A 26,330-nucleotide genomic window follows, 5' to 3' on the forward strand; every position below is an offset into this window, starting at 1 on the left:
CCACAAACTTTTGGCCATATAGTGTATATGAGACTCCCTGTTTATGAACACCATTCTGTAATTAAAAAAAAAAAAAAAAAAAAAAAAAAAAAAGGTTTCATCCATTTTTAATTTTGAGCACCTGCTGATCATAGCTCACCTTCCTTAAAGAGCACATAAACAGTTCCATTAAAATACTACTTAATAATAATAATAATAATAATAATAATAATAATAATTTTGTGATGTAAATCATAATAAAGGAATTACTGTAAACTAATTACTGAAAGAATAAAAAATCGTCTAAGAATGGTCATCCTCAGCACTTTTATTATATAAAATATTCACCTCTTTTATTATTCGTCTGCTCGCTCTGAAACGCGTCGGCTCTCTCAGAGCTAGCTGACTTCCGCTCAGATACAATGATCTTCAACTACATCATACACGTACTTCTTACCTAGATATCGCCCGTGTATATGGAATATAGATCGCAGAATCTGGACGCTGCGTCGCGCACAGGAAGTGAGGGTTTACTGGGAAAAACCAAGTTCACACAAAATAGGGGGGGAGTTAATAACGAGATATGATTTTAGACTGGCATAATTTTCCTGCAATAGAGACATGAGTTATCATTCAAGAATTTTATAAAGTGGGTTAATATAGAACTATTTTTATCTATTGAGTTTTGTAGATGTATACAGAACGCAGGTTGTTGTTGTTTAAGGTGGGTGAAGTCCGTTCCTCCGACATGGCACATTCCTTTTCTTCTCGCTCGGTGGCTCGCGCCGGCTGAACCGCACATGGTCCTGTAGCGGAGCGCGTTAAAAATCAGCGGTAACACATCAGATCACCTCGATGAGAGGCACGGAAGAAATGGAGGCTGAAGTAGAGTTTGAAGAAGGCGAGGAGCCTTCATTCAGCGACCCCGAGGACTTTGAGGATGACATCAGTGATCAGGGTAAGGCTCTCCGGGAAACCAGCCGGCTTTATCCAGGCCCCGCCATCACGCACGCACAACCCGCATCTGACCCCAATACCCGCATAAACACGGTTTATTTCTGCACTTCTGAACCTCAGATAGCTTTCCTAATCTGTTTCGGATGTCCAATGTTCAGCTATCTATCTAGCAGACGCAGCCATTTTCATTGTCGCGTAGGCCCCTGGGCCGCATCCTAAATGACCGCCATTTTGGATATGTAGTGCGCTACGTAGTGTGCGCGCGCTGTTATGTCCGCCTGCGTGTAGTGCACTTGTGTAGGGAGCATGTAGCTGTTTGGGATACAGCCCAACACCCTGAGACTTGCACTAGCTAACAATTGCGCTGCTTGACTTAACATGGTTTCCTGAGCTAAAATAGATAAATATCTTGTCTTGAACGGGATATGAAACTAGCTAGGCATTTTATTAAGCATGCTAGCTAACTATCTTCTCTTTAACATGATATAAGTAAGCTAGATATTTTATTAGGCATGCTAGCTAGAGACTTAGCCCTCTGCCTAGTGTCAGTTAGATGCCTTATCTGCCATGAACAGACAGCTAGCCTTGTTTTTCCCTCCAATAATAGTTCTGGTTTTAGTTTCTGCTTCTAATTTTCTCATTTTAGGGCTTGTTTGTTTGTTTTGTTTGTTTGTTTACTCTGACTGCTCCTATTGTATATCAACAGCTTTGTCGTGTTCACTGAACTGAGCTCTCTTCAGGGGAAAGTAGCTAAAGCACACTCAGAGTGTCGCTAGGTGACGCCACAGACTCATTTGCATATTACTAATTTATTCATCAGGAACATTTGCATATCGAATTGCTAGTTAAGGTGCATGAAGAAGTAGAATTGAATAGAGTTTAATCAGAGTAGAAAGTAATAGATTATAATTGATTTCTAGAAAGAAAGCTGCTTTGGTCGTGGCCCAAACTAAACTTTTACACGTTTATAAAACACTTTACTTTCTATCAGGAACGCAGGCAGAAAGAACGAAGTGACAGTTTGTAGTCGTGAAGGAAACAGTTACTCGCTTTATTACAGTCTCCAAGAAGAGAGTTTAAAACGAAGAATAAAGAGGTGAGAGGATGGAACAAACAGTGGAGATCAGCGATTGGTTGTTGGGGGAAACGGTGATCAGTGATTGGTGGTTGGGGAAACAGTGGTGATCAGTGGTTGGTCGTTGGGGAAACAGTGGTGATCAGTGATTGGTCGTCGAGGAACAGTTGGTGATCAGTGATTGGTCGTCGGGGAAACAGTGGTGATCAGTGATTGGTCGTCGGGGAAACAGTGGTGATCAGTGATTGGTCGTCGGGGAAACAGTGGTGATCAGTGATTGGTCGTTGGGGAACAGTGGTGATCAGTGATTGGTCGTTGGGGAACAGTGGTGATCAGTGATTGGTCGTCGGGGAACAGTGGTGATCAGTGATTGGTCGTCGGGGAACAGTGGTGATCAGTGATTGGTCGTTGGGGAAACAGTGGTGATCAGTGATTGGTCACAAGCGCGGCACTTGCAGATTTTACACACTGATGGTGAGTCGAGTGAATCTTCTCTCTCAGCTCGTATATCAGCAGCTGTGGTGTGATCTGGAGAGCCGTATCGAGTTCAGGACAGTCACCAACGTCTGCTCAGAAAGTCGCTAGATTTTACTCTGAACTCTTTTTTGAATTGAAGTTGTTTTTTTAAATAAAGTCTCTAAATTAGCAGCACCGTTTGTCATTTTCACTGAACTGAGTCTCTCTCCAATGCAGAGCTGCTGGGAGACATCCTGAGAGAGCAACCTCAGGAGGCTGATGGCATCGACTCCGTCATCGTTGTCGACAATGTTCCTCAAGTAGGACCTGATCGTCTGGAGAAACTAAAGAACGTCATCCACAAGATCTTCTCCAAGTTCGGCAAAATCACCAACGAGTTCTACCCAGAAGCAGATGGGAAGACTAAAGGGTAAATAAGATGATGTGTAGGAAGAGTGTATAGCGGATAGATTTACAGAAATCAGGAGGAAGCTGTAGTAGATTTCTAATGACCTGGTAAGTCAGAGGTGATGGTGACAGTGATGAGGATAAAACTCTCAGGAACCTTGAGAGGAACCAGACTCAATCAGGATTCACAGCTGCACGCTATAAAGTCAGTCAGTACCGAGTGCGTTTGAAATGATCTTCAGCATGAACGTCGTAGTCTTTATGATTACAGCAGGAGATCTTAGGTGCAACTCTACAGTATCCAGGTGAGATCTTCCACTGATGAGAAGGTGATGCAGTACATGAGCAGGAACTCTTTTAGTTTTTGAGAAGTGCAGATCTTTATTATTAAATCGAACAGATCTACAGTGCAGATAGATAGATAGCGTGTTCTAAGGATAATTGTATTTATTGTAGCCAGTTAGTGTTAAATAGTGTGTGTTCAGATGTAAATAAATGTTGGAAAAACAGCCTCAAATATCAGTTCAGATGTTGAAATCTAGCATTTAGAAAACAAATAAAAAAAAAATTCTCTTGTAGTAACTTGTAGACCAACGTTTAGGTTTCAGTCTGTTCTAAATGTCAGATTGCTGTTATCCTTTCTGTAAATCTGCATCGTGACAATGTCTGTTATTAAAATGGCTGAACAATAGGATTGGATTGAGTGTTAAAACTGCCAGGTGATATTTATTGCCTTATTTCTGCCTTAATATTTCCCTGGACTCCACACACACACACACACACACATGCACACGCTATTCATCATTCTGACACGATGCAAACTTATTTACTCGGCTATAGGTTGTGTATTTTTGTATACACAGTTGTACACAAATGTACATCATATATTGTGTATTTTTCATGGATCCTTGTTATTTTCATTTTCGCACACACACTTTTCATCGTTCTGACACCATGGGAGACGCACACTTATTTACTCAGCTATAGCTTGTGTGTATTTTTCATGGTTCCTTGTCATTTTCATTTTCAGGTACATTTTTCTGGAGTACCCCGTCCCGAGTCACGCACAAGAAGCAGTCAAGAACGCTGACGGCTACAAGTTGGATAAGCAGCACACCTTCCGCGTCAACCTGTTCACCGACTTCGACAAGTACGCTCAGCTCCATTTCAGTACCGCTTCATTCCGTTTTCATGCACCACGTACAGGATGGAAATAATAAAGCTTTTTTTTTTTTTTTTTTTTTTTGAGCCATGACATGATGTCTTTCTCCCAGATCATGTGTGCGTGATGTAATCAAAAAGCTGTGCACTTTTCTAGAAGATTGCAGGAAAAACAGGATTTTTTATTTTATTTATTTTTTTTTAAAGTGATACTGAATCGTGCACAGGGATATGAACTAACAAGATACAAAGATGAGTTCAGTTTGTCTTTAGTGGGTTTTTTATGTCTGTTATCCAGGTACATGACGATCAGTGACGAATGGGAGGCACCTGAGAAGCAGCCCTTCAAAGATTTTGTGAGTATCTTTTATACACAAGACCAACATCCATGTTTATTAAAAAATAGATTATTCTTTAATTTTGTAAAAATTCTAATTGCTAGAGATTCAGTTGAAAAGAAAAAAATATATATACACACACACAGTACTATGCAAAAGTCTTAGGCACCCTATTTTTTTTTTTTTTTTAGTACAAACTTTGCTGTAGATTTTAATTTTATGACTTCTACATTATCGATTCAGTACAAAAACATTTTAGATTCCAAACATTAGTTTTCCAGCACAAAATTAAACGTTACAGAAAAATGTTTGTATGTCAGTAAAGAAAGCAGTATATTACGTAAGACAGCAGATAAAAACTTTTCAGATAAAAAAAACATAATGAAGGCTGCTGGATTTTGCTGCAAAAAAAAATAAGAAGCGAGTTGACAGTCAAAGTCTCCAGAAGAACTGTGGCTGCTTCTGCAAGATGCTCAGTAACACTTACAGCTCATTTCCTTATAAAACTGCACACATTGTACCTGAGACTACTAATTTATATATTTTTTTAAAAACGAAAGGTCATCACACCAAATAATGACTTTGTTTCATTTATTACTGTTTACTGCTCTTTACAGTATTTTTTTAAATGTAGAAACATTAATTATTTCTGAAAGCATCTTTTCTCTGCAGCATTTCTTTGCATGTGTCTAAGACTTTCGCACAGCACTGTGCATGCATATGTGTATATGTACACTTTTTTTTTATTTTTTGCATGAACTATATACTATCCAAGCAAATCTCGGCACAGTCAATTAAAAAAATGCCCATGTGACGCTTATAATCTCTAGAATGGAAATAAATGTCTGTTCATGCCAGTCTTCTAGGTCTGGAGCTAGTAGTGTTTTGTTGGCTAAGATGTAGTCTCTGGTGTAAAGATCCAGGCTAAGATTAAAGCCTGGTTTATACTTTGTTCAGAACGGCTTCTGAGAGCAGACTAAACCAAACTTCACAAAGCCCAGCACTTTAATACTCTTTCAGAACATCTTGGCTTAAAAGGATCTTAGCTGTCTGTCAAGCAGCAAGGCGTGATGTGTGAAAGCACACGGGTTTGTTGGCGGCGTTTTGACTAAGATGAAGATGAAGTTGCCGTTTTTGCTTTGACCTCCTCCGGGGTCGATGATACAGATTTCCTGCATTCTGAATGGTTTTTTTGTTTGTTTGTTTTTGCTTGATTAAAGCAGACCGTTTGTGTGACTCATCTCAAACATACCCCATGTTATGATTTAAAGTTTAATATGGCAGTGTAATTTAACTTTAGACGTTAAGGTCCTTATAAACACTGATTCTGCCCTAACAGCTCCACTGTACTGATTAAAAGAGGAAAATGCCTCCGATCAGCTGACTGAACTCTAGAGTCCATGTCTCCTCTGGTCAGAAGAATGTAGAGTATGTTAGGAAAATATACTGTATTTACAGGCCACTTGATTTAAAAGAAACAGCACTTCTACCTCAGTATGGGAAACGCAGTTAAACTAATAAATTCAGTATAAACAGCACAACTCTGTGATAAACACGTTCGAGGAGGAGACGCCGCCAATCACAGCAGAGGTGATGAGGCATTTGGAACATTTTGTTTTCAGGAAATGATTTTTTTTTCCCCCAGATGTTCCACAGTGCAGCATTCCACCTCAGCTAAAATGCCTGTTTTTACTGGAAGCATAAACCAGGCTTCACTCTGTCCTCAAACAGCCAGTCATGTTGGGAAGCGCCGTAGCTTCTCATGTTTGTCGTGATTTTTTTGATGCACACATTTCTCTAGAACTTGTATCATTTTTTTTGCTGTGGAGACAAACACACGTCTGATTTCTCGTTCTCATCTAAAGGCAGAGTGTTTAATTCTGATGTTTGTTGCCTCACAGGGAAACCTGCGCCACTGGTTGGAGGACCCCGACTGCCGTGATCAGTACAGCGTGATCTACGATTCTGGTGAGAAAACGGGCATCTTTTCCAACGACGTCAAAGAACCCATTGAGGTTGAGGAGAGAGCGGTAAGAAATGTTTTCTTCTTTCCTCTTCCTCTTATGATGTGTTTTTTTTTCCCCTCTTATGTGTTTTTTTTTTTTTTTATATACATATATACACACGTGTGTGTCTTTTTCAGCGCTGGACAGAAACGTACGTGCGCTGGTCTCCTAAAGGCACCTACCTGGCCACGTTCCATCAGAGAGGCATTGCGCTGTGGGGTGGTGAGAAGTTCAAACAGATTCAGAGGTTCAGCCATCAGGGAGTGCAGCTTATCGACTTCTCCCCTTGCGAGAGGTTTGTGTAGACTACATCTCCGCCTTACGCTGTGCATTCATTTCATGCAAAGAATGGAGGAATGTGTTAAAATAGGAATGTGAGAAAATTGGAAAGGTATTAAATGGTCACTATAATATGGTGCTACATATAAGACTTTATAAAAACGGTTCCTTGTAGAACGTCACACGCTTGCAGCCAGTTGCTCCACTTCGATTGTAAGCAAGGGTTTAACGTCGGGCCTAAATCATTTACTTCAGGCAAGGCCCGTCTTTCACTTTTTTTTTTTTGGTGGCTAATATTCAATCTGAATCTACTTCAAAACCTAGTCATGATTCAGATTAATCATGTGTTTGTATTAGACATTTATATGCACTTCCTGTATCAGTAAAACCCCCCGAAAACACTGGAAAAACCCCAGAGGTAGAAATAACCACAGTGGCCACGTGATATTTTCTAACAAATTTAGTGGGTTGTATTTCCCCAAAATATAAACGAACTAGTAGCCTAATTTAAACCACCGCAACCCTGACTAAGCAGCTATTCAGGAACAGCGCACATTACGATACATGGTCTTTATTTGAGCCTCATATCCACCTGCATGAAAGTAACAATATTATCATAAGACAGTTTTTGAAATGCCGTATGATTTACCATGCCCTTACTGGACTCAGTAGCTACTATAATAAGGCATTAAAGCCTAAAGCTAAGAGCATTAGCTTCCTGCTGGTGCTGTCTACTTAACAGATTATTTATTAACCAACATTGTTAAACTTCCTAACCTGCAGTTAGGTATCAATCCTCGATGTAGCTTAAACGTAAAGGAAAGCTAACATTGCCATAAGATTATACAGCACACACGAAGAGTCTGTTCCTCATCATTTATCTGTTTTTTGACTGTTTATTGCAGTTCAGTTTGCCAGACAGTAATAAAAAACACTGTGATAAGCATGCTTTTCAAAAAATCTCATGCAACTCTTTTTTTTTTTTTTTTTTTTTTTTTGCAGGTATGTGGTTACATTTAGTCCTCTGATGGACACGAAAGACGACCCACAGGCCATCATAATCTGGGATGTTCTGACTGGCCAGAAGAAGAGAGGTTTCCACTGCGAGAGTTCTGCCCACTGGCCAATCTTCAAGTCAGTATAAGTACATTTTCAGCAAACGAGTATATGTAGAGGTTTTCGTTGAGTTGTAATAACTAAGGATCATTTTCATTTTACATTAACTCTTCAGGTGGAGTCCGGATGGGAAGTTCTTTGCTAGAATGACTCAGGACACCCTCAGCATCTACGAGACACCGGTACGTTTTCTTCCTCACCTACAAGCTGATCTATTTGTAAATTTGTCTTTGTATCTGGTGTCATTTATTTTCCCCTTAAAGTTCATTTTGCCTATTATAATTGATGTGCATTTTGTCTGAATGTTTTGCTTTTCTCTCAGTCGATGGGTCTTTTGGATAAGAAGAGCTTGAAGATAAATGGAATTAAGTAAGTTAAAGTGCTGTAACATGGAGAAAATGAAATGGTACATGTACATTGTGTGATAATATATTGATAGTATTGGAGTATTGTACTTTTTTGTGTAACTGATCTTTACCACTAATCAGAAAGTAATTTTGTAAATGCTCATAACACTGATTGTGTTAATCCTCTACAGAGATTTCTCCTGGTCCCCTGGTGATAACATCATTGCGTTCTGGGTTCCTGAGGACAAAGATATCCCAGCGAGGGTGACCCTCATGCAGCTTCCATCCAGGAACGAGATCCGAGTGCGCAACCTGTTTAACGTGGTGGACTGCAAACTTCACTGGCAGAAGAACGGCGATTATCTTTGCGTAAAGGTGGACAGGACTCCTAAGGGAACACAGGTACGAACCCGGCTGAGGTTTATTACTGCTAAAGGTGGGGGTGGGCAATATGACAAAAAATATCCTGATATTTGAAGACACTTCAGTAAACCATGAAGAATTATTGTCATATTGCTCAATCTGTAAGTAAAAGAAGCAATGATTTGTTCTAAAGTCTGCCACTTTCACTTTAGGGAATTGTCACAAATTTTGAGATCTTCAGGATGAGGGAGAAGCAGGTTCCTGTGGATGTTGTGGAGATGAAAGGTAACAGCGTGGGAGGGATAGCTCAGCTTTTCAGTTTCTTGTCTTTTTCTTTTTTTTTTTTTTCCCCCTTTCATTACTTAAAGCAATTCTCCTCTGCTTGTCTTGAACCTCATCTCCGTCTGTAGCAGATGGACGACTACCATGAGAAAATATTTTCATGTCCTCAGAAAGGAATGGAAAAGCTGTATTCTGAACTAGATAGACTAGAGATTTCAGGGTGAGACAGACATGCTGATCTCATGCAGTTTTATCCAGCTTTCAAACTGTGGAGCGATACAGTAAAAGTTATTTGACGTAATTCATTTTTTTTGAGGTTTTGTGGTATCCATGCCCAATTAAGCCGACACTGAGGCATGTCCATGTTCTCCTGTCTCCATTTTGTTTCTCCTTTAAAAGTAGCCCCAACTCTGAATTATACAAATTTAAAGCCTAGAAACCGAGGTTCATTATAAAGGAGTTTTGATGAAACGTTTTTTTACCACTACAAGAACATTTGTTGAAATTCTTGTCTGCACTGTAGATGTAGTAGATGCATGAGTGTGATGCTTCTCGTCTGTGTTACAGAGGGCATCATTGCCTTTGCCTGGGAACCCAATGGGAGCAGGTTCGCAGTGCTGCATGGCGAATCCCCCAGGATCAACGCGTCCTTTTACCACGTGAAGAGCAATGGCAAAATCGACTTGATCAGTGAGTATATCCATGTGCTTGTATGATTTAATGTCTGACAACACAAGATTTTGGTGAATTACACTAAAAACCTGAACATTTTGTTTTATTTTTTTTCAGAAATGTTTGACAAACAGCAGGCCAACAGCATCTTCTGGAGCCCTCAGGGCCAGTTCTTGGTCTTGGCTGGATTGAGGAGGTTGGTACTCGAGTGTAATTACGCATTGTGTCAATATATTCTTGGCAGACATGTAAGTTATAATTCAGTTTGAATCTCAAACGTGTAGCTGAGCAGTTGAAAGTTCTTGGAAAGATTCAGCACAGAGCGTTAACCACTAGCTACTGAAAATAGACTTCTTTCCCCCCCTGCTCACTTTAATCTTTGTTTCTTGCTGACAGCATGAACGGCGCTCTGGCGTTTGTAGACACCTCCGACTGCACCATGATGAACATTGCTGAGCATTACATGGCCTCTGATGTGGAATGGGACCCAACTGGCAGATTTGTTGTCACCTCTGTTTCTTGGTGGAGCCACAAGGTAATAAATTTGTTTGGGGTTTAATGTGATCTATTGATGGGAAAAACAAATCTCCACTGAATTTTTTTTTTTCTTTTTTTTCCTCCTGTTCTCTGCAACTAAATACATATGTTAATACAAATGCAGGTAGACAATGCGTACTGGCTGTGGACGTTTCAAGGGCGACTGCTGCAGAAAAACAACAAAGACCGCTTCTGCCAGTTGCTGTGGCGGCCTCGTCCTCCCTCTCTCCTCTCCCAGGAGCAGATAAAGGTGATGCAGAAATGCACAATGGGATCTACTTAATAAAAAAATCCTATTTCTCCTACCAAGCCAAGCTCTCAATTTTGTTATTTCTCTAAATTTACCAGGCCATCAAGAAAGACCTGAAGAAATACTCCAAGATTTTCGAGCAGAAAGATCGTCTCAGCCAGTCCAAGGCTTCGAAGGTCGGCCCTTTATATAATTCTCTTCTGTTTGTCACATTGGTCTGTCTATTTGGATCCAGCTGACCGACTTCTTCTGTTCCTTGTGCTTTGCAGGAACTGGTGGACAAGAGACGCGCAATGATGGAGGAGTATCGCAAGTACCGTGAAGCCGCCATGAAAATGTATCAGGAGCAGAGACCTCTCCGCCTTGAGCTCAGAGGAGGTGCGTTCATCGGAGATTATGGCTGCGTCTCAAAATTCCCACTTGTCAGCCTCTATTTTTATATTTCACAGGCAGGGGAGAAGAGAGAGAGGTGCAAACACGATTTTTAGCACATCCTCGCCGTTTTGACGAGCTAAATTTAACAGAATTGTCTTCTGACTGGAAAGAGACACGCACTACTTCAACTCGCATAACGTCACATTCTGAATTTGGGTTTGTCACTGATTAAGACGAAAGTGCCTGAGCGCTCCGTATTAAAACTGAGCGGCGCTCTGATGCGACAGCTGTGCCTACGGATACATTTAGATTGAAGGAGATAACTAATTAAATTGTAGCTACGTCCACTCCTTTGTGACAGTGTGTCATTTTTCCTCATTGGTTGCATTTGAGGAAACGGGGATAAGGAAAATAAAGACATTTTGGGATGCTGGATATATCTCCTCAGCTTGAATTGCAATTCCATAATGCTTGTGATTTAGATATTGTAAGCAATGAAGTACTTGTATATTAAAAATAGGCTTTAAGAATATTTTAATTCTGTACTCATATGACCTGGTGTTTGTCTTTTTGATAGGTGTGGACACTGATGAACTGGACAGTAATGTCGATGACTGGGAAGAGGAGACCATTGAGTTTTTCATCAATGAAGAAATCATTCCAATCGGAGATCTGTAGTCCCTATAACAGGTAATAAATGTTCTGTAGTCTGCATTTAGTACATCATTTGTTGTGTCAATGACAATAACCCATTCTTCATTCTGCTTTTCCCTTCCCTCAGAACCGCTTTAATTCTTGAGGTCCGGGCATCTCTCTCCAACAAATTCCTTGTTAACATCCAGCCAAGTGCCTTTTAATACTGGTTGCTGTGGAAGGAGAATTTTGTACCACTGTTGGCGGCTGCTGCTGCATTTTGTCCCCATATCCAGCTCTAGGAGCGTCCATCGTTCTCCCTGAGCAGCACTTGGCGGCTTTACCCTCTGGTTCTTGCCTTTTGAGTTGAACGTTTACTTCGTCAGAAGGCCCTTACCATGACTCAGCATGCCATGAAAGGTTTTTACATCTCCATGTGGAAGAAAGACATTCTGTTTCCAGAGATTTTCTGTAGTGTTAACACATATTCCAGCGTGCGCTACAGTGGGCTGTATCCTCCTCCATTCAGATTACCTGATATTAAATGCACAAGGTAATAAAGTATAATAAAACTTAACCTTTTGTCAGGTGGTGTTTTTTTTTTATTTGATTTTTTTTTTATTTTTAATCCACGCTGAAATTTTGTCTGAATTATTGTCCGTTTTGCATTGATGTATTTCATTATGACGTTTCATGACTGCTGTCTGATCCTTTAGGGTTCAGTTTTGGGTATTACAATATGTGGAAATGTCTTGTGGAAATGTCTTGCGGCAATAAAACACGTAGGTGCAAATTAAATACTTTCACAGCATTGCTTAAGACTTAAGACGATCTCTGAGAGTCCAAGTTCAGAAGTGCTCACTTTGGCTTTTTGCCTTGTGGCTTGTAATCCTACTGAGCAATCGCATCTAACCCAAGTGTGCAAAGAACTTTTTTTTTTTTTCCCCTCAATTCATGTATTTCAGTACAGCATGATTTTTAATATAATTGTGATGTCTGCTTTGTTCTTGCAACAATTCTACACTATATGGCCAAAAGATTATGGACACCTGACCATCACACCTACATGTGGATCTTCACCAAACTGTTGCCTCAAAGTTGGAAGCACACATGTCTGTAAAGAAAGCAACAGATAACAGACCACTTTTCAGACCAAAAACAAAAAAAACAAAAAACATGAAGGCCCAACAAGAAGCAAGTGTGAGAATCTTCAGAAGAACTGTGGCAGAAAACCTACCAGCTCATTTCCTTGATGATCACACCTACAGTCATGGGAAGAAGAAAGTACACCCTCCTTCAGTTATATTTTTATTGATCAGAACCTAAATAACAGTTGTGTGATCCTCACCAACTTCTACACAACAGATTTCAATATGTAGTCATTTTCCCCCAAAAGTAAACCAACATTCAGAAAGCAGATGGGGAAAAATAAGTACACCCTTCCTACCACTATAATCAAGCTTATTAAGAGAGTAATTAGCCGGTGTTACTAATGAAATGCACAGGATTAGTTAATCATCAAGAAGAGTGACTACCTCTATAAAAGAACTCTTGGCAGGTTGGTGTTCTGGAGCACTCAGGTATGTGTCTACACCATGTGAAGAAGAAAGGACATCAGCCGTGACCTCAGAATAGCAGTTATTGCTGCTCATCAATCTGGGAAGGGTTATAAGGCCATCTCCAAGCAATTTGAAATTCACCATTCTACAGTGAGAAGGATTGTTTACACATGAAGAGCCCTCAAGACAGTTGCTAATCTTCCCAGGAGTCAGTCCAAGATCAGACTGTTTAATGCTGTATGATGTAATGATATAAAGAAAACCCCAAGTGCTACATCAAGAGCATACACTCGTCTGTAAGCACATTAAATGTTTAGGTTCATGACAGAACAATCAGGAGAAGACTGAACCAGTATGGTTTTCATGGAAGGGTGGAAAAGAAAAAGCCCCTTCTCTCCAAAAAGAATATGGGACACGACTTTGGTTTGCAAAACTGCATCTGAACAAATCACAAAAATTTATCGAACAATATCCTTTGGACTGATGAGACCAAGGTGGAGATGTTTGGTCATCATACACAATGCCATGTTTGGCAAAAACCAAACGGCGTATCACCACAAACACCTCATACCAACTGTGAAGGATGGTCATGGAAGGGTGATGATTTGGCTTGTTTTGCAGCCATAGGACAATGAGCTCCACTTTATACCAGAATATTCTTGAGAGAAATATGAGGCCATCTGTCTAGCAGCTTAAGCTGGGCTGAAATTGGGTCATACAACAGGACAACGATCCCACGCACACCAGCAAATCGACTTCTGATGGCTAAAGAAGAAAAAAAAATGAAGGTGTTGGAATGGCCAAGTCAAAGTCCAGACCTCAGCCCCATTGAGATGTTGTGGTGGGATCTTAAGAGAGCTGTGCATAAAAAAATGCCCTCAAACATCAATGAACTGAAGCAATGTTCATTAACTTCAACTTATTGTTGCTAAATGTGGTTCTACATGTTACTAAAGGGTGTACTTATTTTTTCCCACCTGGATTCTGAATGTTGGTTTACTTTTTTGGGAAAAAAATGACTACGTATTGAAATCTGGTTTTTTTTTCCTCATCTGAGGTTATTTGTTTGTTTATAGAAGTTGGTGAGGACCACACAATTGTTCTTTAAGCTCTGATCGATAAAAATATAGAATTGAAAGAGGGTGTCCTTTCTTCTTCCCATGACTGTATATGTGGTTCCTCCCCAAACTGTTGGCACAAAGTTGGAAGCACGGAGTTGTCTAGAATGTCTTTGTATGCTGTAGTTTTACAATTTCTCTTCACTGGAACCAAGAGGCTCAAATCTGTTCCAGCATGACAATGCCCCTGTGCACAAAGTGAGCTCCATGAAAACATGATTTGAGAAGGTTGGAGTGGAAGAACTCGAGTGTCCTGCACAGAACCCTGACCTCAACCCCACTGAACACCTTTGGGATGAACTGGAACACCGACTGCACCCCAGACCTCCTCACCAACATCAGTGCCTGACCTCACTAATGCTCTTGTAGCTGAATGAACACAAATCCCCACAGCCACGCTCTAAAATGAGTTATAAGTGATAAGGTTTATTATATTAATGCCATGCCTTTGGAATGGGATGTTCAATAAGCACTTATGAGTGTCATGGTCGGGTGTCCACATACTTTTGGACATGTCATGTTTTTACTGCATATTATGTAATTTTGATAGAAATTAACTAACAGAAAAGAAAACCTGAAACAAGAAATGAAATGAAGGCAGTGTCTTATTACCATGTTATATAAAATGTAAACATGCATGCATTAGATTTGAAAAGCAAAATTAGTAGCATAATACTTTATAACATTTTACAATAGTTAATTGTGAATTCTAATTAAATTATGATGTGGGCGGGGCCTGTTTGATGACGTAGACTTGTTATTAAACCATTATTTCACTGTGCTAGTGTTGAGGAAGAAGGTTGGGGTTTTACACCAGCCATTTTTGTGTGTGTGTGTGTGTGTGTGTGTGTTGCAGCTTAGATTTTGACGTGTAACTACTATTTAGGACAGCAGACAGGGTTATATATGAATTTAGGACAGTACTTAAACTTCATGGTTATCTGAAGCCGTGTAATGATTACAGCAGTTGCTGAAATCTCGCGAGGTTTCGGAGATCTCGCCTGATCGTGCGAAGAGCGGTCGCACATCATTCCGGAGGAGACGACGACGACGTCTGGGTGGAGGGTCTCGAGGTGAGCTGCTACAATACTCCCAGCCATGTTTACACACGCGGTTTACTCCTAATGTACGAGTGTATAAGGGGCTAGTTCATTTTATACAGCTAGGGTTTCAAGACAGGAGCAAATGAGGCTTCTGTTTTTGTTACAGAGAGAGAGAGAGAGAGAGAGAGAGAGAGACTTGTAATGGAGAAAAAAGTGGCTCTGAAGCCTCTTAGCCTAGACTCAGTGTGTCATTTCTACTCAGATATTCTGAGTGAATAAAGAAGACAACACTGTGTTTTAGACGTGTAATGTTTTTATAATATTTGGAAATGGTTTTAGGTTTAATGTTAGCTCCTTCATAGAGAGGGAGAGAGAGAGAGAGAGAGAGGGAGAGAGATGGTGTCAAAGAGCTACATTGTACTCAGCAGAATTAAAGCAGTACAGCATTAGGCAGGACCTACAGGATACATAAAGTGCAAAACATTGTATTCAGGAATGTGTTTATAAATGACCAAGTCCTTACTAACTGTCTTATGATGATGATCCTTATCTGTATTTAGGTCATTTTGGGTTTTTTTTTTGTTTGTTTTTTGCAGTGCTAGTTTCACATTTTCCGTTCAAATACCGTCAATACTTCCGCATAAGAAGGATGAAGAGGACATGACATATTGTGACTTCACAAAACTCACTCTTCAGCCTAAACCAATCAGGGTCTCGTATGCTAATTAGGAGATCGGGACGTGGAAACCGTCAGCTACGTGAATGAGGCGATGAAGCATTTATTTTGTTATGGTACTTTGTAAATAAATAAGTAACTACATCGTAGAGAATATGACAGTATAAATAGAGACGTGGATACTGAAATCCTGCAGGACATTCTACAACGCTTAACGTGAAAAAAAAAACGCTTAACGTGAAAAAAACGCTTAACGTGAAAAATGCTTAACATGGCTTAATGTACTAAAACAACGACCAGGGAAAACATTTTTTCTCTCGCATTTCTCTTGTCCTAAACACTATCTAGTGCTAAGACAACGGCTCCATAATCGAAGTGGAAAGTATTTTTACGTTAATCGTAAAGTATTTTTACGTTACGAGAAACTGCTATGTTTCTCCCCCATAGAAAACCGTTATAAAGAAAATACTTAACATGGCTTAACGTATTAAGACAGTGATATTAAAAGACCAAATTCAGTCTACACCACCTTATTAATGATGCGTACTATGCACAGGAAAGCCAGAATCTGAACGCAACACGCAAAGTTCATTTCATTTTAGAATGTCCCAAACCCTCATATCTACGTGTGTTAACTATAGTGCAGTTAAACTGTAACAGTGAGCAGTATCACTGATTGTGTCAACAATTTCTCAATTTTGTGAAAGGCTGAGGCTCAGGCTTGTTGAGTCATGTTTCCCCTTGCTATAGCCTAAGCCCTGTTCGGATAGAGTTAAATCTACACTGGGTCTTGGGGTAACTTCTTCTTTTACAGGCGCTCCTCTTTTGGAGCTCCTTTTGGATGACTTTATTTCCGGACGGATAAGCCTCTTCGGTGTTTTTCTCCGTCCTCCTCTGAGAAAATTACAGGCTGAATCACCTACTGTTTTTCGCCAAACTCAGCGCTCGTCTGATAAATTTTGTCCCAGATACACATGCTTTTCTACTAGATACACTGTTTTTCTACACACATCACATCGTATTGAAGCATAAAAAGATGTTTGACTGCTGCCGATTGCCGTATTGTCTTATAGCGCGTATCAGCGACCAGATATCAAACGCTTCCCGAGACACGAAATGAAAAACGGATGCTTTTTGCATACTTGAAGCATGTGATTATTGTTTTATTGTGGTTTCATATTGTTGCTGGAAGCTTCGTTCACTCCAAACTGAAATAAGAGCCAGTGGTTCATCCCGGGTTCAGAGAAAATATAAACCGATAGAAACTCACTCCTCCTGTGATCATTTTATTGCTGTCCAGATGTGAGAGTTTTATCACAGAGGAGGCATGTAAAAAAAAAAAAAAAAAAAGAAAGAGACATCCCCCTGAGAAACTAATCCAATCCAAACAGGGCTTTAGTATGTCATAGGTAAACCCTGGACAGGAGGTTGGAATTTGATGGTTGCACATACATCTTTCTGAACTAACAAGTTTATAAAGTTAATTAGCATATTTTACATTAACTTTTATACAAACTCCAAATATGGGATTTGGATCAGTCGTGAGACCATGTGGTGGCATAAGCAGATGATGTGACACCTACATGATACGCCTTCATCTCTGGCCACCCATGCCTCGCTCCTTTCTCCCTCTCCACCAGGAAACTTATTAGCGAATTGAAAAGAACAAAAACAGAAGTGGTTACTGCGGAAGAAGGAAAGGGAAGTGTCACCATTTCCTAGTTTATTTTGTGGTACCTAAGTGTGCTTGCAGCTTTAGTTTGGCCAGTATAGTAGACTATACAATTATTAAAAATTAATGTGCAAAAAAATTTAATGTAAAAATTGATTATGCATCATGTGCATTGTTATTATTATTATTATTATTATTACATGTTAAATTTAGGTCACTTATTAAACAGGGCTGGCCCAATATTTAGGCTATAAATTTTATATTTTGTAATAAATATTTAGGGCCCTGACATGGTGAAGAAATCACGTGTCTTTTAAATAATTATTATTAATTATTTACACCTTGTTCATTATATTTACCGTTATGCACACATTGACAAAAACGCAGATAAAATACTGACAAAGCAGGCTTTTTTTGTGCTTAGTCATCACCCTGTCACGTGACAAGTGTGTGGCGGGTGTTTTTCACTGATTATGCATGTTGTACATTGGCTGGCATGACTGGGATGGTGCAGCGGGTAGCATTGCCATCTCACAGCTTAAGGGTCTGGGGTTCGATCCCAAGCTTGGTTTACTGTCTGTGAGTTTCACGTGTTTCCTCCTGCTGTTTAAAAAAACATGCAGGTAGGTGGATCGGTTACTCTAAATTACCCCTAGGTGTGAATAAGTGTGTGTGGGGTGTCCTATCTGGGGTGAATTTTTCAACTTCGGACCCAGTATTCCCAGGATAGATTCCAGATTCCCCATGAACTTGACCAGGATAAATCGGTTACTGAAGATGAATGAACTAATGTTTAATTATTATCACTAGCTAATAGTAGCTTAATTTTTTGGGAGGTAGCATTAGTAGTTTTCCTTAGCACACTTAGTAAACACCATTTTTTTTTATTACGTGAGATACCTCATCAAGTTAGCATGGACTGAGATTACAGAACTAGAATTATAATCTCTTTGGCACTTTGCAGGTCATTTAATTTTATAGTCTGATAACTTGCTAAGCTGTAGCTATGTAATTAGCTAATTATTAAGGATTTGTGAGTAACTCAGTCTATATTTAGTCAGTTAGCTAGCTTGTTTATTCTCCTGGTTTTGTAACACTAAATCTCTTCGCATTGAGTGTGTATGTGTTATATAATAAACTAAATAAAGAGACACAATACTTGTAAACTGGTTGTGTGAATTATATTGTTGAGGTCACACAGGCTAGCTCTGGATACAGTAGTTTGGGTGTCCTCTTTTATTTGGCTTCTTCACTAACTCCACAATGATACCCCTGGGATTTTAGCCATTAAGTACATGCTGCAGTGCTTTTCTCCAAAAATAGACTGCAATCTATGAACGTGGGGCTCGAGAAGCAATTTAAAAACCAAAAAGTTTGTGTACAATCAGTGCTGCGTCACACAGTCTAAGCAGTTTGGCCGTCATTACTGTTCAGACACTTCTGAGTACTAATGCAGTTAATCGAAGGATCACCACGAAGCAAAACAGAATTCCATCTTTCTCCCACGTGTCACTCCATTTCCTCTGAGGAAATAGACTCGCATGCTCAAAGGTCTTAAAAAGTCTCACGATCTCGCTGCTCTCTCAAGAAATATAAGGGTTAGACCCAGTTCAAGTAACACCAGCATACTATAACAGAGCTCTGTAGGCACTTACAGCCAAAGCGTTTAAATCAGGTTTACTCTCGACTGCTTGTGACTTTAGATATTTGATTTGAAATTTTTCTTCTCTGCTTATGAATTAAAGCTTATGCAGTACACATATAAAGACTGAGAGGTTTATGTCACGCATATCTCTGCGTATATGCTTCTACAAGAACTCTGAATGTAATCACATTGCAAAGAATATTGAATCCACCTTGTTTTTTTTCTCTCTTCTTCTTTGATAAATTGCTTCCCATCCAGATGACTGATGGTGATATGGAGCTTCGGTGAGAATGGAACTCTCCCTGTCCAAACCAGACAAAATGGGCAAGACGAGGCTGTTTCGCATCTTTCTCATTTTAGGCTCTGTCTTCATGATCCTGCTGATCATCATCTACTGGGATGATGTTGGAGCCACCCATTTTTACCTGCACACAACCATATCCGGACCTCATTCTTCCCGCCTCCCACCCGAGAGTCATGCAGCTTCCAAAAACAAAGTTGAGGAGGACAAGGATGGCTCGTTCCTGGCCGACATTGACGCTTTTGTCAACCAGTTCCTGGAAGGCACCTCCGACCCTACGGAGCAAGTGAGAGCTGAAACGCCGCCCGGTGAGACTCACAACCAGTCCTCAGAAAAACCCGAGGAAAGATTCGTCCCCAGGCGCGAGTGGAAGATCCACCTGACCCCGATCGCCACAGAGAAGAAGCAAAGGCAGGACAGCAGGAAGCAGCTGATCCACGATCTTTGCAGCAGCAACAGCAGCTTCGACTTCCCAGGCAAGAACAGGACGTTCGATGACATCCCCAACAAGGAGCTGGACCACTTGATTGTGGACGACCGACACGGGATCATCTACTGCTACGTTCCCAAGGTGGCGTGCACCAACTGGAAGCGCATCATGATCGTGCTGAGCGAGAGCCTGCTGGTGAACGGCGCACCCTACCAGGATCCTCTGGACATCCCCGTCGAGCTCATCCACAACAGCAGCGTGCACTTCACCTTCAACAAGTTCTGGAAGCGCTACGGCAAGTTTTCTCGTCACTTGATGAAAATCAAACTCAAGAAGTATACCAAGTTCCTGTTCATCCGAGACCCTTTCGTGCGGCTCATCTCGGCTTACCGCAACAAGTTTGAGCTGGAGAACGAGGACTTCTACAAAAGATTCGCTGTGATAATGCTGAAAAGATACAGCAACTATGTCGACCCGCCGGCGTCGGTGGTGGACGCTTTCGCTGCTGGAATCCGACCGACTTTTTCAAACTTTATTCAGTATCTGTTAGATCCGAACACCGAGAAAGAAATGCCATTCAACGAGCACTGGAGGCAGATGTACCGCTTGTGCCACCCTTGCCAGATAAATTACGACTTTGTGGGAAAACTGGAGACCTTGGACGAGGACGCTGAGCATTTGTTGCGCATCCTGCGCGTGGACAATGTCGTCCAGTTCCCACCGAGTCGTCACAACAGGACGGTCAGCAGTTGGGAGCAGGACTGGTTCGCCGACATACCTTACGAATCACGCAGACAGTTGTACAAGCTCTACGAGGCTGACTTCAGACTGTTTGGGTATCCTAAACCTGAGAAGCTTTTAAACGAGTGAAATGGGTTTCTGAGTATTTTCTTGCTGTGGGTTATTTAACTGTAGTTCATTTGGTTAATGAGTAAATTTTTTTTTTTTTTGTGGGTCCCCTTTTCTCTGTGAGCATCGCTCCCGTTTGCTTATCACACAAGCATTAGAAAGGGTTGATTAGAGTGAAAACCGATATTACATTCAAATTTTTAAAAGTTTCCTGTATACAGATTTATACTTTTTATCTTCTTTTGAGAACACATCCGTCTGGCACGCAGTACTGTACTGTAAAGTCGGGCGAAGATGTAGGTTTTAATTATTATAGAATATCACAACAACAGTAATAATAATAATAATAATAATAATAATGGCTTATGCCTTTAGTTTTTCATAAAGTATTCTTTTTACTGTCCTCAATTAACCATCATTCATAGTTTCTTTCAATTTGATTTTAAAGAAGTATGCAGCTTGAACATACAACTGCTATGTTCTGCACATTTAGGGCAGTGCACATAGAATATGTAGAATATTTTTGTATATTTGCTATTTTGGAAGAGCGAACTTTTAGCTTTATAAAGGAAAGGATTCACTGCACTCCTGTAGCATTGCAAGATCAAACCATTTTGCTGGCACTCATTAAGCGTAGCTTGTGTGTAGACATCACCTCATTTTTTATTTTTTTTTTCCATAGCATTTGCATTTTTATCACCCACCTCAGGATGCAAACACTTTTTTCAGACCTCATTTAAAATGTATTGAGTGCAAATGGATTTTCAGACGTTTACTTAGGAAAAAAAAGAAGAAAAAACCCGAGCAGTATTGGCTCTAATATGCACTCCACACAAGGTATTTCTGTTATTGCTGTGTGATGAAACAGTGTTTCTGAACATCTTCTGTTTTTTATGAATGTTTAATGTTTAACAGGCGTCAAAAAGACATTTCTTTAAAGCAGGGCAGTGCGGTTGACAGATTGGAGCTCCTGTTAGTTTTCATGGCATCTTTCCTTTCATCATTTGCATTCGTTTCTGCTTTGATTTGAACATCGGTTCCCCTGGCAGCAAGCCGCTCTCGCTTCATTGCTACATCTCTCTTATTGTCAGTGTGCCATGTGTGCCCTTTTTTAAATTTTTATTTATTTTTTTTTTATAAATGTCCATCTCTCAAGAGCTGGTCATGGATTGTGGACAAGTTTTACTTGTTCTGGTAGACTTAGCATTTAGCAAATGATGCCTGGTTTGAGTATTGTTTTGTCTAAATGCAGACTCAGCAGACGTGGAGCGGTCTTAAAGCACAAATATTTGTCCAAGGCCCTTAAACAGTAAACAGTTCACTTTAGGCGCCTGATTTGCTCTCCAGCGTTTCCCAGAATTCTCCATACGTAGTGGACTGTGTTTGCCAGCATCACGTCAGTTGTGCCTTCGTCAGCGGATGTTCGTGGACGTCCGCTTCTCCGTTGGTCCACAACACTTCCAGTCTTTTTGAATTTGTTAATAATGTGCTCGCCGTGTTTCCTTTTAAAGTCCATCTCAACCTTGCGACAGCTTCTGATCCAGCCATGAGAATGATTTCAATACGAGAATGATTTCTCAAGAAGACAATAGTTCTTCTTTTGTCAAAGGCATCTGTAAAGGATATCTGAAAAAAAAAATAATAATATAAACTAAGTATGAAACATTTTGGAAGATATTTTGCAAAAAAAAAACAAAAAAACCTTAATGTACATCCTATGTATGGAGACTTTTGGGATACCATGCAGAGTAAAGTAAGCGTGTCACAAGGACTTGCGAGGGATTTTACGTGGGAAGTTTTCGGTTTTCGGTTGCCGTCACGGTGTTTTTGCGTGTTGCATTTTGCACATGGAACAGTTCTTGTCCTGGATGAGAACGCCGTTTCTGAGAAACAGGAATGTGTTACGGTGAAATGGTGTACAGAGAGCAGGAGCGTTATGAAGCACAGTGTGACTGTAGTAGGTCAGAGGAGGAAGGTTTTGTGTGTGTGTGTGTGTGTGTGTGTGTGTGTGTGTGTGTGTGTGGAAGCCTAAACCACCATCAGCAGCTGTACTAGAGGAGGCACTGCACCGGGTGCTAGCAGTGCCTTTCTTAAGATAAGATTTAAAAAGTTTACACAAACAAAAATAAATATGTATAATGTACAGGTATTTTTGTAAATGGGTCAAATTTGAGATTTTCTTTCTCACTTGCTAGTTAGATGATGGGAAAACATTTAAAAGTATTAAATTCTGTGTCGTGTAATTTTAATCCTAGGGGTTTTGTTTTAGTTCTGGCTGTATTGGCGAGATCTGTTTAGTTATTTTTCCATCATTTTCACTGTTGTTTATTTTTTTGTCACTCGATTCCCATAGTTTACAAAAAAAAACCAACGTCAATGCAGTTAAATGTCCGCACAGTATTTCCTGATGTTCTTGTGCCACAGTATTCACTGAAACGTTGACATAAATGACAGACACATGCTCGTTCGCTGGCTGATGTGAGATTTATATTAAAAAAAAAATATTCTGAGATGATTCTCCAACATGAAGGTTTTGTGTTTGCATGGAATATGTTCATTTCAAGGGAAATTGCTGTGTTTGCGATTCAAAAGGCGATGTGTATTTCTTAATGTTGCATCAACTGAAAAACATTCTCCAGTGTGCTGATCTGGAATACAGTTTTGTATTTGGCTGGTGTTTTTTGTTTGTTTTTGTTTTTTTAATTTATTACACTTTAAGGACCTTTGTTATGCAACGTCAAAAGAACAAATAAAGCTTAATGCATGGTGCAAAACTCTGACTATGTCAAATATTTTTTGCCTCAAAATGCATAAAATTTGCTGTTCAGTCCTTTCAAATTGTTTTTACACATATCCAGATTCTTTAGTTTTTCTTTTTTTTTTTTTTTTAACTTACATACAGTATATCATGCCATTTTATTTTAATTTGATTGAAATATCAAATATTTAAAAGTAAATGGATTATAAAATTGAAGAAAAAAAAAAAAAAAAAGATCAGTGTCCAAAATTTGTAACATTCAGGTCTAAAATATTGAATTAAGATCTTTTTTTTTTTTAACATAAAAAATTTACACAGTTTGGGACTGTTGCACAATAAATAAATAATTCATCCCCCTACACTACTTTAAAACAAACTAACAAAAAAATAGATTTTAAAAATCTGTTTAAAAGTTCAGTAGAGTCTGACACAAAAAATCATTTTTACGTTATTTTTGTTATTTAGTTTTTATTTTATGTTGAAAGTAAAGTTTAAGAACGACAAATAATCTGAGCTACAGAAGTTTATGTTAATTTACAGTAATGATCTCAGGTGATATGGAGATGATTTACATCTTATATTTTCTTAAAATATAAAATAAAAGAGCTTTAAATTGACACACTCTGAAAGGGTTAAGCAGTCAAATGTGCAATATCTTCAATCTAGCTTTGACTTTTTAACCAGTGACTGCGCAGTGTCTCATCTGTACTTCATGACTCTTTCACTAGATGGCAGTGAAGCTCTTTATTCATCCAGTATCACCTTCCACGCGCTTCTGAATCTGCAGCAGCACTGATATCAATAAGATCTAATGGCTCACATTAAATCAGACATTAAGTCTCTCCCTGAGCGTTTGCAAGCCACAAGTGAGATGTCTGATTCAGTTAAACATTCGGAGAGTTAATAGGTACATTATGCATCATATAATCATAGAATGGCACAAGCATAAAGATGCTCAGGATTAGTTTTGAAGCATTATTCAGGGATAAGCAAACCGTCACAGTGTTTACTCTATGAAAGTTTTAAACATGGGCCTGGTTTTAGGAATAATAGTCGGATTCAATTCAGTCCTGAGCGCTCTAGGCTGAAAATCCTGTGTAAGAAATGTCTTAATCTGTCTGAGGAAGCAGCTGGTCGGTTTTCAGTGCTCCCAGGTTTTGTGGTCGTCAAACACACACACACACACACACACACACACACAGGTTTGCTCCACAAGACAACCTGAGGCTGAGTTCTTTTGGCTGTCTAAAAGGTCAGGGGATGGAGCACCATGTTGAGAGGCCGTCTGGTGGAGACGGAAGATTCAAACCCAAAACCGGCAGCATTCCTCTTCCAGCTTCTTGACTTCTTTACTCTTCTGATGAATCCTTTACATGCCAAAGATCACTAAGACTTCCACACTGTCTCAGGATTTCATGTATATTTCCTTTTGACAGGCGTAAAGAGCAAAAACCTGACACTCAGACCAAACTGTTCCATGTGTTTTTTGTTTTTTATTTCCATGAAACTATAGATCCGTGAAATAAAACGCAAAAACCCAACTCTGCATTCAACTCTGCCATTCCACACATACTCTCCATAATATGAAACCATAATACCAAGGAAAGAAAAGTATAAATAGTCCTGGAGTCCTGGAGATTTTTTTTTTTCACAAACAGCAAACAGTTTCAATCAGTCAGGACTGAGAGAGTGTAAAATGATGATTTAGTGGTCGCGTCAGTCCAGAATGCAGACACGTACTGCATGTCGGGGAGGAGGAGAGCTTTTCTGGCCAGGAGTGTTTCTATTAAAGGTCGCTCAGTTGCATGTAATTTAAACTTGGAGACATGCATTTTATTAGTTTTGCATTAAGCTGCACAAATGCATTCTGACTGCGCTGAAGGATCGCCATTGGTCTTATCAAACACTGACAGCCTGAAGATGAGTTGCAAAGGAAGGTCATTTAAATGAAAGCAAAAACATTACTATTTGCAACCCAGTAGCATGGTTATGAATCTACGTGCTATGAAAGCAATTATTACTAAATTGTTTTTAGATTATTACCTACACTTTTTTTTTTAATTCTGAAGCATTGCTTTGGGCTTCAGGTGACTTAATTACTCATCACAAAGGCAGTTTGGCTTAATGAAGGTCTTTGATCAGTTCGACTTTTAAAGAATATTTATCATCATATTCAACTTGTCATGTATGAAAACGCTTGTATGAACATTGCTTCCAGCTCACTCCATGCCTGTTCAGTTCAGACAATGGAAGGACTTTGTTAAAGCAATGTTACCACCCGGTGACCCTGTGCTGTCCTCAGGCACTAAATGAAAGATTCTATTAAGAACCTTTAAATCTCATTATTTACCCCTCAGGGTCATAAGCAATGATAAATTCTCTTCTCTGTAGCGTTTTATACAAAAAGAGAGATGACCTTCCCTCAGAACAAGAACTACTTATTGTTATCTATGTACTTATAAAGCCATTTCTTGCCTGTTTGACTATGTGTATGTATACGTATATCACATCTGTGTTGTATTTGCGGTTTAGTGCCGTTAAAACCTGAACAAAACGTGTGCTTGTACCTGAATAGGCTACTTCACCGGCTTTCACTGAGCTCCTGAATGAGGAATGCATCATAATGCATCAATACATCATTTATTGCAGGCTTCTTTGTATGTTCTTTTGTCTCTCTGTCTTAAGCGAACTGGGCGAACAAATAATACTCCTAACATTTCCATCATCTGATATGATTTGTAGATAATAAACATGCCATTCTCTACTCGTCTTTAGTTTCCTCATCCCCGTGCTCAGCTCTCGTGTTTCCAAAATGCTCATGGTGTCACCTTTAGGGACGGGGATGTTGATGTCACACACCCAGACAAGTATCGCTTTTCTCCATTACATTCAGGAATCGGACATTTCTGAGTCCTGACTTCTGATCTAATTGCATTCTCCACTATTTAATAAAACACGATAACGTTTTCACTTTCTGTAAATCTGTAATCAGTGCGCAGAACATACATACAACCTCATTTGCTTATTGCGATGACGCAACTTTCC

The 26,330-nt window shown here is 39.7% G+C and overlaps 2 protein-coding genes across 2 annotated transcripts; both read left to right on the forward strand.

Moving 5' to 3' along the window:
* Positions 1-730: 730 nt before the first annotated feature.
* eif3ba (eukaryotic translation initiation factor 3, subunit Ba) lies at positions 731-11,811 on the forward strand. The gene is made up of 19 exons (XM_053228447.1): positions 731-937; positions 2,705-2,897; positions 3,906-4,025; positions 4,335-4,392; positions 6,276-6,404; positions 6,518-6,675; positions 7,662-7,793; positions 7,891-7,957; positions 8,098-8,144; positions 8,314-8,524; positions 8,698-8,770; positions 9,335-9,457; positions 9,557-9,635; positions 9,836-9,974; positions 10,101-10,226; positions 10,325-10,402; positions 10,496-10,604; positions 11,179-11,291; positions 11,383-11,811. Exons 1-18 carry the CDS (start codon positions 835-837, stop codon positions 11,277-11,279), a joined length of 2,046 nt encoding a protein of 681 aa, XP_053084422.1. The 5' UTR covers positions 731-834; the 3' UTR covers positions 11,280-11,291; positions 11,383-11,811.
* A 2,941-nt stretch (positions 11,812-14,752) lies between these two features.
* chst12a (carbohydrate (chondroitin 4) sulfotransferase 12a) lies at positions 14,753-23,301 on the forward strand. The gene is made up of 2 exons (XM_026930086.3): positions 14,753-14,984; positions 19,206-23,301. The coding sequence occupies exon 2, from the start codon at positions 19,238-19,240 to the stop codon at positions 20,546-20,548; it is 1,311 nt and encodes a 436-aa protein (XP_026785887.1). The 5' UTR covers positions 14,753-14,984; positions 19,206-19,237; the 3' UTR covers positions 20,549-23,301.
* Positions 23,302-26,330: the final 3,029 nt, after the last annotated feature.

The sequence above is a fragment of the Pangasianodon hypophthalmus genome, chromosome 23 (genome assembly GCF_027358585.1).
Source record: "Pangasianodon hypophthalmus isolate fPanHyp1 chromosome 23, fPanHyp1.pri, whole genome shotgun sequence".
Lineage (NCBI taxonomy): Eukaryota > Metazoa > Chordata > Actinopteri > Siluriformes > Pangasiidae > Pangasianodon > Pangasianodon hypophthalmus.